General features: G+C 40.4%; 1 protein-coding gene across 1 annotated transcript in view; it reads left to right on the top strand.

Moving 5' to 3' along the window:
- rtn4rl1b (reticulon 4 receptor-like 1b) overlaps positions 1-11,052 on the top strand; it is a 139,154-nt gene extending 128,102 nt beyond the window's left edge. Inside the window, exons 2-3 of the mRNA XM_079678035.1 lie at positions 7,272-7,723; positions 8,274-11,052. Of these exons, the coding sequence (XP_079534161.1) occupies positions 7,272-7,723; positions 8,274-9,161 (1,340 nt within the window). The 3' untranslated portion in view covers positions 9,162-11,052. The remainder of the gene's footprint in view (positions 1-7,271; positions 7,724-8,273) is intronic.
- Positions 11,053-12,402: the final 1,350 nt, after the last annotated feature.

Raw genomic sequence — 12,402 nt, 5'->3', positions numbered from 1 at the left:
CATATATATGTTTCATTGTGTCCAAAGCTATTTATAAAATACAATCTGAGCTGAATGGTACATTGTGTGAGCTCACAATGCAGTCAGGACACACATTAATTTCTTACATGTTCATTTAAGGACATTATTCCCACACAATATGTTTTTCCTCTGAGCGGAAAACCAGTTCCCCTATTCAAAGCTCTGTAAACAAGCATCATCCAGCCTTTTATGCTTGTCACACTGACATTAACCCAAACCCGATGCATGGTTTAATGCTTGAGAATGTACAGTATGAGAATGCATGACTTAGTGAATCCATGGAGAGCTTATACGTATACAAGCACTAATGCATGTATGTGTAATTTATGTCTACATCTGTATTTAAAGTAGCACTTGGAGATGTAAATACATGCTGTGCTGAGATCAGTAAGCTGGCTGGTGTTAAAGTCTCTAGTGGTGGTGCATGTTATGCCAACTTCAAACGAGAGCATGTATGTCCTCAGTGTGGCTGAAAACAAGAAAAAGAGTGTATGCTTCTCCCTCATCACTCAATTTGCATGCATAAGAGAGTGTTACTTCAACATTCATATCATACATTCACCCCTTCTAAAGCCTCATCAGGGATGACGTTAAGAGATTGTATTCATAGGGAAGAAATGAAGAAAGATATAAGATCCCTTATCTACCAATTATTTTTATGTTTTTTTGGTCAGAGCCGTAAAAAGAGCCGTTTTGGAGGAACTGATTAAGCAGGGTAAAGAATCTATTACTTGGTTCTGACAAGTTGAGGAGAGTGAGAGGGGAGGAGGTGCATCCTCGTGTCCAACATGATTAGCAGATCACTGATTCAAATTTGTCTCACTATCTCGGCAACATCTCCATTCTCATTCCCTCGCTCTCCTGTGTATCACACTTATCAATGTCTTTCTCTCAGATTATATTCCTGCTGGAGATATACCTAATACTATTGACATGCATGAAGAAGTGTGTTCATGGAAATAGTTCAAGGCTTCAACAAATATAATTACTGAGAGAGAAGAAGATCTGCTAAATGAATAATGGAATCTCTTGGATGAATTCCTACCACAGCAGGTTACTGCAACAAGAATTGTTTCATCTGAGAACAAATGTAAAAGCATGGATTCAATGTGTTGCATTGTGTGTGTTCTTTATGGAAAAGCGTCTTCTGTAAGGGTCAATATTCTAATAAAATGTGCACCTGCATCTCGTTGCTGCTTAATGGATGCTGGAAGATTTACTGTTTCTTGTTTTGCTTATTTGTCAGATAAATAAAACAAACCTATATTTTCCATGAGTAATGCAAAACGTTTTCACCTATAGAGAACCGCAGTGACGCGTCATAAAATCCGGAAGTAAGTTAGCATTTTTAGCACTTCCGGTTCCTTCGTCAAAAAGCAATGCATTTTTTCCATAGGGTTTTGGAAAATAGCTCGAAATAAGGTCTGTGGTTGACACAAATTTAAGAGATAAATCACGTTTTGTTCTACGACATCAAATACATCAGCAGTGACCCCACTGGTGATTTTTGAAGAGTTAACGTGTCTGAAAAACGATGGTTGTTACCGAGTGGCTGAATAAGACTACAGAAATTGTCGAGGCCGTTGTACGTCATTACACCGAACACGTAAACACTCCCGCTAAATTTGTTTTCCCCTGTTCTGCTTGAACGCAAGTACCTGCCTATCTTTTGTATCTGTATATCTATATCTGACCACAGGGCCGGCCCTGACCAATTTGCTGCCCTAGGCAAGATTTTAGCTGGCGCCCCCCCCCCAAAATGCAGACACTCACTATGACTCGCACATCCATGGTTGTGGCATGGGAAAACAGAAAGATATGGACACAAGATGTGTGCAACTCTATTTAGTATCCTATGCATTTGAACATGATTTAAGTGAGGGGGGGACCTCACCTCGTCTAGGGGGGTCCGGGGGCATGCACCCCCGGGAAGACTTTTTTTTTAATATTGAAGTTAAAAGCATCAATCTGGTGCACTTTGAGAGCAACATTAGGAGATCTATGGATAAATCTCTCAACACCCATATGAAACAGAACTGCAAGCAGATTTTATTTTTCTTTATGGATATTTTACAAATCACTCCCCTTTCAAACTGTATTCTTGTTTATTAATAACAACTTTTTTTTACTGTCATATAGTATTTTATACCTGTTTTTCATCTATTCTCTTATTTTTTATAGCTATAATGATCATATAAAGGTGTGCCTTTACCTCACTGAGCTGAGGTTATCAGAGCCGCTCAGTCTTTCAGGAGAGAGCTCTCTAAAGCTCTCCCCCCCCCCCGCGGACCCTTACACAGTAAATTCCAATGTTAATAAAAGCACACAGAAGCTGTATATGTTTTTTGGGAGTTTGATTTATTTTAAATTATCACAAATAAAAAATTAAAACCTATAATTGCACACTAAAACCATTATTTCAAAAAAAGAACAATTTCACATAAACCTCTGGGGTGGGGCAGTTCAATTTGATTTTTTTTGGGGGGTTGTGCCATAGTTTATGGCCGCTGTATGCAATATATGCATAGTTCTGTTAGTATAAGATAATAAGATGTACTTTGTTGATCCAAAATCGGCAAATTGTGTTATGAAATTAAAAAAAAAACTTTTTTTAAATTTCTAACTTTTTTTCCCCCAATTTTCGGCGCCCCCTATGGGTTGATGCGCCCTTAGCATTCGCCTATACTGCCTATGCCGAGGGCCGGCCCTGTCTGACCATTAGAATCTGTATTTTTGAAATTGTCGTTTTTAACACCGTAGTTTTACAAATTATAGAATAATTAATTACAAGTGTTTTCCAATTTTACTCGGCAGTTCGTTTCGTTAGCTAACGTTAGCTAAAGCTAGCGCTACTAGTTAGCTATGCAATGGTTTGTTGCTTTGCTCCGGGTTGCAGCCACAGGTCTTCGCATGAAACGTGCTTATTCTATCTTTTCCCGGCATACAATGTTTTCCAAAGGAGAGTCTGGATTCGTGCCATGAGGTAAGCTGACGTTACATTTTTGTCCATGTCACGGTGAAATGTAAATGATGGGTAGGGACTGTATCGCCGTTTTAGAGATGGCGCTGCTGAAAAGACCGCAACGTAAGTAAAGATAATGAATACATCCTATTAAAACCTGTGTGGCTTATATGATAAGTCTTATTAGTACAAGCAGCATAACGTTTCACCATGTAACTAAAGATTGTAGTCAGGGAAATCTCTTTAGTTCAATTTTGATCTAGAAAAATGTCAAAATAGTGAAAATGTTCACGAGACTTATCAAAGTGCAAGGTTATATCTTTAGATGTTTTGTTTTAGCCTATGTACTGTATGTCTTAATGCTCTTATATGTGACGGTGTGACTTCCATGAAACTAATATTTTATATCTTCCCAACAGACGAGCTGACAGGAAACCTAACACTCTAACAACCACAACATTGCAAAGGCGAGTAAATGTAAATTTAAAAAAATTCACAATTTTTTATTTCTTCTTCTTTCTTGCAGTGAGGTGAAGCTGACCTTGCACTTGGTGCCAGTAAGGATGTTCCTCACGCAGGCTGAATGTTTCTCCTTCCCTACTGACACAGAAGCCCTTGATTTGCAATGCTTCACTAATTGTCATTTCCCTGGCTCCGTCGGGACACTTTACCTCCAGCACAGCGGAAGACCCTACCAGACCATCTGGAGATGCCCCCAAAAATCCTAACTCATGGACCTGCATCTGGGTTGCAGTGGTGAATGCCCTGACGCCCTCACATTCATTCCTAGTCCCCCACTGTGCAGACAAAACACCATCAAGGGGCCCTAGCACCCTGGCAATAAGGGAAGCAGTCACACGCTTTGACCTCAGGACAGCTCCAAAGTTGCTGGCAGTCAACCTTCCTTTCCTGAACAAATGCCAGGCATTCACATTTTGTGGAGAGAATTCCCTCTTCTCCTGCAGATACCTGTGGTGGGGGGATTGTTTTATTATTTTAAATATATTTATATTTGTAATGCCGTCCCAATCATCCCTTTAATTGTTTATAGCCTACTGTATATTTATTTCATGGATATTTCTGTGTTTTCTGGTGTGTAATATTTGTAATAAAGATTTAATGTGACACATAAAATGAATTTGTTGATGGGAATTAATGTGAATAAATTAACTCTAGGTTAACGGTATTCTTGCTATCACTACCCACAGACACTATAAACCTTGTCCCTCATGCTAGCCCTGACAACACCTTCATCTAGGCTGCACTGTTTTACGTGTCCTGACTTGTAGTGGTTCTCTCCTCTCTCTACACTCTTCTTGTCATCTTTGTAAAACGATATCAGACTGGTAATTGAGTTAAAGTCAGCTTTATTGTCAAAAATTCCACATGTGTGATACATCCAGAAATATAGAAATATCGTTTCCCACAGTGTGACATGTATACATAAAACAAAACAAAAAGGGCCTAGATAACCGGGGTATACAGTTTAAAATGTTAATAATATATTTAAAGTGTTCAAAGTGCAGTTTCAGTGCAAGTCAGCTGAAAGGATCTTAAGTTGGCGTGACGTTGAAGTCGTGCGACCCTGCTGCTGTACTGGCTTGTAGTTCGTTTATAGCATAACGTTAGCATTTTGCTTCTGGCGACTAGATTTATGATTAAAAAATGATAAAAGTACGATTGACATATGGAGATTATCCGGCTGAACAAAACGTGATCCCTCTCTTAAATGTGTGTCAACCACAGACCTTATTTCGAGCTATTTTCCAAAATCCTATGGAGAATTTGCATTGGTTTTTGACGAAGGAACCGGAAGAAGTTTACTTCCGGGTTTAAGGACGCGTCACTGCGGCTCTCTATTTGTTCAGCCAGTATGCTAATATGCTTGATCAATCTTCATGGAAATGGGGTGTTGAAAGAAACATTCAGAAACAAAAAGACGCAGAGAGAGAAATTGGTACACTAAAAAATCCATGTCTTGATGCAGGTCATGACATTAAAATGTAAGCGAATGCATTTTGTGGTGCAGTGTCATGGGCTCTTACACAAAATATCTACATGCAAACACACATCCTCTAATTCAACCTTTTTACAGTGTTCAACCATGAAGAATCACCTCATTTTGAGGGCAGATTTCTGGTTCAGGAGGATGCATGCATTTCCATTGTTGCCCAGTGGCAGGGCTTAACAAATAGGATTAGATCCGTGCCTGAGAGAGCACACTCCTGTTCAGGTGACACACAGCTCAATGCTCCAGCTCTGCAACTAGACACAGAGAATTACTGTTAAAGGTCAGTGGAGTCAGACGCTGAATGTCACAGCTTAGCCACAGTTTGGCAAGAAAATACGTTAGATAAATACGCCTGTGTCTTGGTGTAGAGTTATTTTGCAGCTCTTGAATTTCCAGCATAAAAGACCCAGGATTACAGGGTGAGTTAAAAGGCAACAGAGGCATATCGATTAGATTCAGTGAATCAGGCCTCTGCTATGCTGTGAATAATAAATTGAGCAGAAGACAGCCAGGGGTTGCCATGATGGGATCTGAGTTGTGCTCATTCGGGATGAGATTGTGGATGAGTCATATCTCCTGTCTCAAAGATCTGGGGAATCATGTCACTGATCTGAAATCGCCTCAGAGCAGCTTACTACAACTTTAAATATGCATTCACACCCCATTTAACAACACAAAACGACTGATCAAGGCTTGCTGCAGAGGGTGGACCCTCAGCGAAGGAATTGGACTCCTAATTGCACAACTCCCCAAAGTGGCATTATATTGGAAAGGGTAATTGCTTAAATATCTGCCAAGATGTAAAATCAGACAAGAGCATTGAATCAGGGACCCAATCAACTTTACTGAGACATCTTGTGACTTACTGAAGCAGGTGTTATTGGTTGTTCTCTTTAGTAGACTCCGAATTGTGGGCCTAAAAACACTTAGTTGATTCAGGCAGTGAACTGTGACAAAAAGGGTACATAATGTGCAGCAGAGGGAAAATGTCAGTGCTTTGTAAAAAACAGAAGGCAAAATGAAATCTCTAAATGAGACTTCATTACCTTTTTTTTATTTTGTGTTTTGCGACCTGTGACTTATGATTTCAATACACTAGTAATAGTAATAAGGCCACTATAATGTGCACTTCCAGCAACAGCGTTGGATGGCATGTCCGTCTGTCAGTCCAAGACCTATTGTCATGCAATTTAGATATTCATGGTCATGAAGTTGGCAAATGTAGTTCAGAGCGGCCAAGGTCGACATAAAGTGTTGCATGGAATTTGCTACACATAAAGGAATTTGTGCTACGAGCAGGTTTTACAGTTTTTTTGTTTGATTCGACATTTTCTCAGCTGTATAACTGTATCAAAACGGAACCAAAATGGTTACTGTAAGGGAATATTTCTGTCTTACTCCTAAGTGTCAAAGAATAATTCTTCCTTACTCCTAAGATATCTAACCTTATTCTGTGTGTTGACATTTAAGACCATCCCTGCTTCTAATCTCCCGTAAGGAATGTGTTAATGCAGTCGTATGTTGATACTAGGTTTTATGGCCTGACCTGGTGGGCACAGGGGGGGTTTTACGACTGTGAGAACGCTGGCTTTCTAAGCTCCACAGATGTGAGAGACATGTCCTGTGTTTGCAGATGTTTACGCCCATCCCCAATATGTGGATTTGACTCTCTGTAAACTAGTTAAAAGGTCTACCAACATGCGAGGCGTATCAGAATTGACATGACAACCCACCAGTCCAGTCAGAACCTTTTGCTACTGTGACTTGTGATATGAATTCTCCGGCCGTTGACTTGTAATAAACATCATTGTTTGACATCAAAGCTCCAACTCTCCTCGTGTCTCTCTGAGTCCTGACTCTCCATTGCTGCAGAAGTTTCCCTTACAGTTACCTTGGTAAACTTTAATTATTTTAAATATCACCATGTTAGCATTGTCATTATTATAGTATGTTAGCAGGATGATGTTAGCTCTAGGGGCGAGTGCAGCCTCACTATCAAGGCTGTGCTTCAAAATTCAAGTTAAATGGCTATAACTCCATACTTAATTCCTTTTTTATTTGTATTTCCTGTCTGTCTCTGTGTGCTTGTGTGTTTGTGATTTATGTCTGTAATCTCTATTCTTTCTCTATCTCCCTCTTTCTTTCTCACAACCTGTGTGTGTGTGTGTGTGTGTGTGTGTGTGTGTGTGTGTGTGTGTGTGTGTGTGTGTGTGTGTGTGTGTGTGTGTGTGTGTGTGTGTGTGTGTGTGTGTGTGTGTGTGTGTGTATTCTCTGCAGGCTGTGGACTGGAGTTCCTGCTGGTTCTCTGTGGGCTTGAGCTTTCATGGTCCTGCCCCCGTCACTGTATCTGCTACACTGCACCCAGCACCGTCTCCTGCCAGGCCCATAACTTCCTGTCAGTCCCTGAAGGCATCCCCCCTGACAGTGAGCGCATCTTCCTACAGAACAACAAGATCCATCGATTGCTTCGGGGTCACTTCAGCTCCAATACAGTCACTCTCTGGATCTACTCCAACAACATCACATACATCGAGCCGTCCACGTTCCACGGCTTCACGCGGTTAGAGGAGGTGGATCTGGGAGACAACCGCCACCTGCGCTCCTTGGCTGAAGACACCTTCCACGGGCTGAGTCGCCTCAATGCGCTTCACTTGTACCGATGTGGGCTCAGTTCACTTCCTAGTAACATCTTCCAAGGCCTCAGAAACCTGCAGTATCTCTACTTACAGGTACATTCAACTGTTGTTTTTAAGAGTGTTTTACCACCAATACTCTATTAGGGCTGTCAATTTCAACAAGAACAAATTCGAACCAACACCTATACTATGTGAATTAATTTGAACACAACCCACGTAGCCCAATTCTAAATGATGTTGTACAATTAATGTGTTGTTTATTCACAGTGCCTCCGCTGCCTCACTTAAGTGACAAGCTGGCAGGTGCATTTTACCACATCAGGACACAGCCTTAACTTTATCAACAATGTTTCCATCCGTGCTGCTAAATCCCAAATTATTTCACACATTACTTCTCAGATGGTTTGGATTATGAATTCAGCACTGCTTCATCATTCTCCCTTTTTCAAATATATAAAGTACAAGGTACAGCTGGTTGTGATATTCACTGAGAATTTTGAATCTCAACAGATGAACACATACTTTGCATAGAACGCTGATTCACAAAATGTGTTCAAGGCAAATGCTACAGTCAGTTTGTGTAATAATGAAAACATTGCATAATATATAATCGTGTGATACTGTCCCCTCTGCACCTTCTCAGGAGAACCATCTGAAGTACCTGCAGGATGACACATTTACAGACCTCCACAACCTGAGCCACCTGTTCCTGCATGGAAACCGTCTATGGAGTCTCAACCAGAACACCTTCCGAGGCCTTCGAGCCCTGGACCGACTGCTCCTGCACCAAAATCAGATCGAATGGGTTGACCGACTGGCCTTCCACGACCTGAAACGTCTCACCACCCTCTACCTGTTCAACAACACCTTGATACAGCTGTCCGGACAGTGCCTGGACGTACTTCCCGCATTGGAATACCTGCGCCTCAACGACAACCCCTGGTCATGTGACTGCAAGGCTCTGTCGCTGTGGGAATGGTTGAAGCGTTTCGGAGGTTCCACGTCTTCAGTGGTTTGCCAGGTACCAGCTGATTTGGAGGGTAAAGACCTCAAGGAGCTGCGCAAGGAAGACTTCCCCAACTGTCCAGCGACTGTACCTAATTCTGAGTCCAGAGCCCAGACTAACAATGTATCTGGCACGGTGAATCCGTCCATGAATCACAGTGTAGTGGTGGGCTCAGGAGTGCAGACCCACTTAGTGCACACCTCGAGGCGCTCTCGAAACTGCACAAAGCCTCGCAGCAGGGTGAGCAAGGGGAAGGGTGACAATGAGGTTCACCACTCAAAGGAGGTCATGGCCGACAAGGAGGATGCCTCCCCGGATTTAACTGAAGGGGGCAAACATGACCACACGTCCCCAGACGGCACTGTCACGCGGAGGAAGCACAAGTGCACACCCCGGACCACTGTTCGCCCCCCTAGTGGGGTTCAGCAAGCCAACAATAGAGCGACCTTATCCCAGTCATTACTACATGCCTGTGCCCTCCTTGTGGCCTTAATAACGACAAATATTGACTTCATTTTCCGTTGACCTTCAGAGTGTTTTGCAGATGCTAATCACAAAAAAGCACAGCCCTCAGACCCTCTCTTGCTCCTGCACTACAAGGCCTGTGTGTCTTCTATGTATGTGTGTGTGAGTGTGATTATATGTGTACATGTAGTGTAGGGAGCTCTAGTGTTCAGACTGAAACAGGCATTAAAGCATCAAACATCTACAACAGAAAGACTTGCAGCACAACAATCGAAGCGACTGAGGGACATAGAATGATACAAGGTTAATGCTTGCACTGCCACTAATGCCAGTATGATTTAATCTTCATATGTCTTGGCATCTTATGTATTTTCTTATGTCAACAATTCACTCGAATGGAGTTTAGATAACCAAAATCTGGTGCAAAATAGGAAGAGATGAGGAAGCTTAAAACCTGAAACCTGTTAGCTATTTAGCTCGGAGACAGATGAGCTTGGTCTTCGAGTGCTCCATCCAGCTTTTAGCTCCAGTTCGCAGTTTGTTCGTTATCAAGAAGGTACAAATGGAAAAATCAATGACCCTGTAAACTCTCTGTCGTCAGTCCTACCTTGCTCTCATCCTTTCTGCCAAATGTATTTTGTCCGAACAATTGGGTGTAAGTGTTTCTCGTAAACAAATAAGTACAGGTTTAGCATGGCAATAAAATGTGGGTCAGTCTAAGACATAGGAATGTGCCATTCAAACTAAATGGAAACATATAGCCACAGATTTTAAAGCTATAAACAGAGCAACCATAAGCTCACAGTGTATTAACTACTCTATATAACGCTGACTTTTTCCAGGTACTGAACCAAACTTTCTGCCAATTCAAACTTTTTTCTCATTCGTATTAGATTCATACACACAACTCTGCTTCAATCTTCATTTACGCCACTTCTCTCCTTCCGGGCAACTGAATATTAAGCCGCTAATTGTTTCAATATGGCAAGGACTGCCATACGCTACTTTCATTTGCTTGGGAAACAACATGTGTCTCTGGGATTCCAAGCTGTGAATATTGAAGAGGTCTGTCTATATCTTGTGTCAGATGTTGTTCATTTGATTTTTCTAAGACACCAAATGGACCTAGAGATGGATCCTTGTTGCGTCACAAGGAGTCTTAGAGGCCAAGGGTCAAAGGGGGGCTTTCTCAGTTTCCCGGTGATTTTGTGCTGAACTGATGAATGAGGGCGAACCTCCCTCATTGAGAATGTGAGGAACACATATTTTTTTAATCACTTAACTTTAAAGGAATACAAGAACAAGACTTGAGAAAAAAATTGTGTACCTTCAATGTAAAAACATTTTAAAAAGGAGCATGGCAAAGATGGGATCATGCAGAGTGAATAATGCCTCTTAATTAACTGTGTGTGATGTGATTGTCCATGAGTGACGGGATCTAAGACCAAGACAATCGCTTCTGAAGTAACAAGGGGGTGCAGTACAATGCAGATCGACATATGGACGATTACGGGACATCTTGCTGTACTTCTGGAGCTTTTGTGCCTCCCATAAATCTACTGATAAGATGGTGTTTGTATCAATGATGTGAACTATACCTGTAACAATGGAGACAAAAGGACTTCTTGCAGTGCTGATATTAATCACTTACTGTATTACTATGAGAAAAACAATATCAGTGACATCGATGATAACAGGGTTTTCTGCTCCACCTGTCAGGAGGAGTTTTTCGACTTTTGATTTTCTGGTGATTTGTTGATTTACGTATTTTTCACGATATATTTTTCGAACCTTTGATTTGTTAATGCACAATTCCTCACCTACCTTTTTCTTGTTTTACTGTATGCGTCTTCATCTACTTTCTTTGCCATGTTTCAGTTGTTCAGTAAATTATCATCAGAAAACAACAGTACAATATGTTTATAAAGATATTAAAATCTATATCTTCTTATGTCTACCATTGCAGTTTGAGTCTGTTTATTGCTGCTTTGAAGGTTTTATGTACTTGTTTTGAAAAAAAAGTAAAAGGCATGCTCAATCCCCTCTTCTGGCCTTTCTTTCCTTCAAATGTATTTTAAAGTGCAAATTGATTGTCTTCAGCATATATATATATATATATATATATATATATATATATATATATATATATAGGCTTTCGTTTTTTTTCCAGATGCCACCTCTGTCTTTGCTCTAGTTGCTGGCTTAGCTGCTTCCTACAAACAGACACTTTTTCTGTGCACATAAAGGATGAATATACAATTTACAAACTAAATATTAGTGAAATGTTGGCTTCAATTGGATTAAAAAGCCAATTTTTCATTACAACCTACAGAAGGTCCTGACCAACAGGACAGAAAAAATGAAATCCAAAGTCGACATGCAGACTATGGTTTGATATATTACAGTTCAATAAATCATTTGAAAGCACTGAGGATATTAATGAAAGTGTCAGATGGAATCTGTGGATATTCTGGCTATTATTATTATTAATGGGCCTGTGGAACATAAATTATATTACCCCTTCTTTAAATTCCCTTCACCGGGATAGAAATTGATCCACAAGTAAGTGTTCACATTTTTTTAAACATTTTGTTAAATGACAAATGAGCTCAGAAGGAGTGGTTAAATGCATGGATGAGGATAGGGTGTTATTCTATTCAAACTGATAGCCGTTCTGGCATCTGGTGTGTGCTGCTCATCATACTCACCAGCTTTCACTCTCAGTTTATCCAACACCCACTTCATCACTGCTCATACTTTGTGAACCTCCCTCTGATTTTCATGTACAAATCTCACTTAAATCATTGTGGTTGGTTACAAGATTAAAAGTGTTTTCATGGCACAGATACAAAAACTGTGAAATTGAACCTAATTAAATTAAATGAATGAAACTATATCAAATTGTATTACACAAATTGAAGATGTTGTTAAAACCAAAATCCCACAGACATAGTTTAATGTTTTGGATTTGATGATGATGTACACAGTTAAAAGTACTTCTTAACATTTGAGGACAATAGGAAAATAGAGTCAACATAATCCATAATGATGAAGTCCATAGTCGGCAAAGACCGATTTTCTTTTTTCCATGTTCATGTTTGAGTGAGCTGAATGAGATGTTAAATGATAAACAGGAAAAAAATGAGCCGTCTCTGCATCCATTTGTATCTATTTACTGGAGCTGATGGGGTGTGGATTTTTCTAATAAGTTTGTTCACATGCACATAAACATCCATCACTGTAATTAAGGTGAAAAAGCATTAACAAAGTGAAGAACGAGAACTTTGTAAATGGGACAATA

This window comes from Notothenia rossii, assembly GCF_949606895.1.
Source record: "Notothenia rossii genome assembly, chromosome: 4".
NCBI lineage: Eukaryota > Metazoa > Chordata > Actinopteri > Perciformes > Nototheniidae > Notothenia > Notothenia rossii.
This window is presented reverse-complemented; position numbering and strand designations above follow the sequence as displayed.